The 5,414-nt window shown below is 39.7% G+C and overlaps 1 protein-coding gene across 1 annotated transcript in view; it reads right to left on the reverse strand.

The window, feature by feature from the left end:
- Positions 1 to 5,414, reverse strand: part of LOC106522471 (extracellular serine/threonine protein kinase FAM20C) — a 36,521-nt gene that overhangs the window by 28,657 nt on the left and 2,450 nt on the right. Inside the window, exons 3-6 of the mRNA XM_014015491.1 lie at positions 2,906 to 2,984; positions 794 to 886; positions 538 to 653; positions 206 to 386 (exon numbers count right to left, since the gene is read on the reverse strand). Of these exons, the coding sequence (XP_013870945.1) occupies positions 206 to 386; positions 538 to 653; positions 794 to 886; positions 2,906 to 2,984 (469 nt within the window). The remainder of the gene's footprint in view (positions 1 to 205; positions 387 to 537; positions 654 to 793; positions 887 to 2,905; positions 2,985 to 5,414) is intronic.

The raw sequence follows: 5,414 nt of genomic DNA on the forward strand, positions 1-5,414 counted from the left end.
TAATAATAAAGTTATCTTCATGTTCAGATCAGTCCAATAATTTATGACATTATGATCAAGCCAACTTTCATCATAGAAATCAGACTGGCCTRTTAGTATACAGCTAAAACTGTGGGTCTTTTTTAGGGTTTTGGGGGGTTTCCAGAGGTAACAAGCTGTATCATAAATCATCATCCAGCACACTAGCATTTTGGTGCCCACTAACTTTGCCAGCTTGCTTCTACTGTATGAGCGTCTCCAGGGGGATCTCCAGCTCCTACGTTTAGCCAGAGACAGCTCTGGCAGCATAACAGCCAAGGAGGCCTCCAGATCCCGGGGGTGGCCACAAACAGCGTGCTCAGTGGAGCAGTAATAGGAACACTGCCCATAGAAGCACACATTGCCCACTAGAGGGAGAAAGAAGCACATATAGAAGGYGATGAGTCAAAGTAGAGGGAACATTAAAGAGGACAAAGGTGTTGGAAGGGAAGATGAATCACGTCTTTATAATCAAGGTTTCAAACCCAATCGGTATATGAATAATTTAGGAGAGCGTACCGGGGGAATTAAAGAAGGTTTTAGCCAACTTGGGGTCAGTCGTGACATCTTTAATTTCCTTCACCACATCCACTAGTCTGCCCACCACAGGAGGGATCCTCCTGTAGCCCAAAATTCTGCAGCGGGGACGATGAGATATCAGGACGGCAAGTGTCAAAAAAAGATGTCCAGAAAAAGGAAGGGAAGAGAATGAAATGTAAAACAATGTTAGCGTTTCACAAATGTTGCTTGCTGTGATTGCATTTTAAATTCTTACCTGTCCAAGTGGAACGCTGCGATTTCTGCATTATGTCTCTCAAAGTCAGAGAAGTAATAAAGGTTGTAGTTGGTCTCYTCATCTCTCTCCTGCCTGTCAGAGAAAAGTCAAAATCACTGATACACGTTTTTATCATGATGTGATCAAGTCCATAATGATAGTTGAACTGATCACAGAGAACACGAGTGTGACGTTTAAAAGGTGTTTAATTATTGAGTCAACTTTGCATTGTATCCCTGCTCATTTGTGTGTTTTCATCAGWTTGTCTAATATTCTTTTCTGTCAAAGCCTAGATTTTAATTTGGAAACTGCACAGCTAGAAGGATTTTTAGCATCTAAAATGATGCGTAACCATGCCAACGAGTAAGCTGTTACCATGTGGATGCAGCTGATTTGGCTTTAACCAAATGGAGCAAGGCTCTAAATGAATGTTGCAGGGCAGGAACAAAACCAGAGGGAAGAAATGTGATCATTAGTGAATAATAAATAGACAACACTGAAGCACTAAATCTATACTTCCACAGAGGCGTGACTGCAGGAGCATAAAAATATTGAACATTCAAAGTGATTTTTTAAAATTATTTTGTACAATTTTTTTCTTACTTGTTAATGGTGGGATGCTGTTGCCATGTTACCATCATATCACCCCAACATATTCATGATGATCTTGAAAGGTTTCAGCTGTGATGCTGCCCCAAAGGCGACCTTTTTGTCAGTGTTTGTCTGTGTGGATGTGTGTGTTTGTTTCTTACAGGAACGAGCAACTGAAATGACGGAAGGGCTCGATTTTTTTTTGACACTACCAGAGGGCCTCATAGCTTTGCACATTCACTTAAATGTAATTCACACATTAGTACAGACTCAAGTTCCACAAAACAAAGACAAGAGAAACAGATCAACAATAAAATCCAAGAACAAAAAAAAACATAAAACTATAGAAGACAGCTGTACCAGTACCTCCACAACTGGGACTGGTAACGTGTAACACTGAGTCTTATGTTAGTTAAGCTCATAATATTTGAATTACAGCAAGTAGCTATTGACACAACCAATACATTTAAACATCAAATTTCTTAAAGGGATCCATGATTAGTTGTAACATTAGACTTTATTTGATAAACACATATTTTAACTGTAAAATAAAGACTGTAAAAATACTGTAGGCTGTTTAGTTTTTATCATTTTTAAACTTTTAGTTTAAAAATATATTACACGGACAGGGCCATTTTATTTACACACAAAGCATTCTGGGTAAATGATGACGTGGATAGGTCCTCGGTGTGAGCGAGCTATATCCACCCTGAAGGTTAATCTTGGACAATATCTGATGATCGACTCTTTTAAATGAAACCAGAGAGCGTTGACAGAGAGGAGAAGGTAGAAATGACTCAGTCTGTAACTGAAAATATGGATGGAGGACAACAGAGCTGCTTCATGGAAGAAGAACCTCAGCTTAGCCTATTAGATTTATCATTAGCCCTGAAACTATCACCATATATATGTATTATCTCAGAGCTACACATTCTCCTCTCATCACTGAGGTCCTCCATCCACATGACAGAGAGGGGAACACAAAAATGACTCAGCCTGCAACTGAAAATATGGATGGAGGACCTCAGTTTAGCTTGTTTGTCCTGCTAGAGCTGAGCTATTACATGTAGGTAATATGGCATTGGCGCTAGCGCGAAGGCTAAAAGGCTAAGCTGAGGTTCTTCTTCCATGAAGCAGCTCTGTTGTCCTCCATCCATATTTTYAGTTGTAGACTGAAACGTTTCTGCCTCCTCTGTCAATGCGGTTTGACAAAAGTGTTTGTAACCGTTATTCCCGATCATAAATTTAACTTTTTTTTTTTCTAAAAACCAGCCTTAAAGGCTGTGGGTGATAAGCATTTCTACAAGGAATGCTGGGCCTTTAATTTATATGTATTTACACTAAAACAAAAAAAATTGACTTTGTGTATTTATAAAATGTCATTAAAATCAATTCTTAATCTGTTCAAACACTTTAGTGTGGATTTACTGGAAGACTTTTATCAATATCTACTAAATGTCACTTTTTATTCACATGCTGTAACATATTCCGTGTTTTGACTTTTCCTGCTTTGCTGCTTACTTTTTCGGTTTGAACAAGGCTTGTCCGTAGTTGGGAAATGACATCACCAGCTTCAACTGCGTCCCCCCAGACTTCTGCACTGAAAAACAGTGAGGAGGATGTTACTATAGCAACAGAGCGCTCTGCACACGCACACATCCTGCTGTGACCATACACCCGGGCTTTTAATGGAGCCATATGTGGCCACACACACACACACACACACACACACACACACACACACACACACACACACACAACAGTATGTGCATTAACGTCTTGTTGTAGTCACAATGTTGTTTTCATGGTTTTCACACACACACATCTATATTTGCCAGAATATGTGAATCATTTATCAGTGATGCACCCTTTTCCACAAAGGAACGTCACACATTGTCCTACCCATAGTCAACAAATATGATATGATGAATGGAACTTTTTCCAAATGTTAGTTTGAGACTTTGTAAAGATATTTGCATTTTAATAGTATTTTTGTGTGTAATTTGTTCCCTTTTTCCTCATCCTTAGTTTCCGTGATATTTTATTTTTAATTTCACATGATGAAACAGTCAATGGTAGGGACAGGTTAACTTTAATAAACCCCAAGTTTATCTGATTATCACACTTTTACTTTTATCAATTTATCTCTTTGTATATTTCACTGTAAAAAAAAGGCTGAAGGATGTATACAAACTGAATGTGCTTTAACGTATTTGTTTATTTATTATATAACCTTTAGTTCAACAGGCAAAACATTAACAGTTTATTTTTTACAGTGTTGGCCTGAGTAAGTATGCATAATGTTTGTCAAGGCAGAATCAATCAATAACAGCAGCAGACCTAATGAATTAATTCAGTCAAAGATTTGAAGTTGTGGTCACAGCTAATGGTGGCTATTATATTTAGCTTTGAAGCAATGGTATAAAATAGATGAGAAACTTTTTATTTGGTTATCCACCTTTATTTAACCAGGCAAATCCCACTGAGATCACAGATCTCAGTTGCAAGGGAAGCCTGGGCCTGAAAGAGACCTAACATATGTGTGTTTTGGTCAGACACAGGTCAATCTAGAACATTCTCCAGATCTACAGTGAGCAAACACGGTAAAAACATGAAACCTGATGAAACTTTTATGATTGAGTGACAGTGGTAACTTTGCTGCATCACCACTGGCTCATGTATTCTTGTCCATCCTCCACTTAGCTGAACCTCCAAGGCCCCTCAGAGCTACACAGTGGTTCTCATTACAGGAGGACTTCAAAGTAAATCTCTTTTTGAAAGTCTAGCCTCAACTCTGAGGTGTCACAGAAACACCAGAACCCTCCTCTTTACCCTGATTTTACTCTCTCTGTAGCTGGCACACCTTTACCACCAGGCATTCAGCAGAGAATATCCATGTTAGGCGTACCTGAAGCTACTTCTGTTTTGAGTCGCAGTGTCATTTTGAGCTGATTGCAGTCTGAGACCAACTTTTTTCATTTTAAATATAAGTTGGGAAGAATGTAAGTGCCAAATGTGGAATAACTTTGCAGAAGAAACTTAAACTTACAGTAGTTATTCAAGTTAAATGGACAAAAGCCCTTGCTAAAAGCTGTAGACCATTAGCTAGCAACATTTTACCTAAAAATTAAATAAGTTTAATCCTTGCTAAAAACAAAAAAATATCCATGGTTTATGGCAAGGGTGTCCAAACATTCTGTCACATGGGCCAAAATAGAAGGAGGGCCAAAAATATTTTTCCTTTACCTGCTCAAATATAAACTTAGCATTGAATACTTTAATTAAACAAACAATGATTTTTTTTGCTGGAAATGGATGCGTAAATTCATCTAGGTCCAGAAGTTTAAAAGTGTTTTGCAGGATTCCCTTATTGAAATAAATGCAATTTTCTAGGTTTCAACTGGGTAAAAGATGGTAAATGGACTGAACTTATAGAGCGCTTTTCAAGTCCCTCTGGACCCCAAAGCTCTTTACACTTACAGACAYTCACCCATTCACACTCACATTCACACACTGATGATGGCAAACTACACTGTAGCCACAGCTGCCCTGGGGCACACTGACAGAGGCGAGGCTGCCATGCATCTGTGCCACTGGACCCTCTGACCACCATCAGTAGGCAAGGTGGGTGAAGTGTCTTGCCCAAGGACACAACGACTGAGATGTCGGGGGATTGAACCAGCGACTGTCTGGTTCCAGGACGACTCACCGAACCACTCAGCCACAGCCGCCCCAAGATAACACAAATGAGTCAATTCTGATCAACGCTGGGGGCTCATGTGCGTGCGGGTGGGGGGGTGTGTATGCGCTATGATGCAGTTTACTTGGCATCTGAAAATACATTTCCTCAAAGGTATTTTTAATTTGAAAAGAGCTTCACTGACTGAGAACTAATGTTGAGAGCTCAACAGACCATTTAAGTTTCACTTTCAGTTTTGCCAGAGCCTGCAGGAGTCATGGGCGGGGTGTGTGGGTTGGGGGGTGGGCGCTCTGCCATGAGGAAGTTCGGCTTAAAGACGCATCCCAGGGG

The sequence above is a fragment of the Austrofundulus limnaeus genome, unplaced genomic scaffold, assembly GCF_001266775.1.
Source record: "Austrofundulus limnaeus strain Quisiro unplaced genomic scaffold, Austrofundulus_limnaeus-1.0 Scaffold130, whole genome shotgun sequence".
Lineage (NCBI taxonomy): Eukaryota > Metazoa > Chordata > Actinopteri > Cyprinodontiformes > Rivulidae > Austrofundulus > Austrofundulus limnaeus.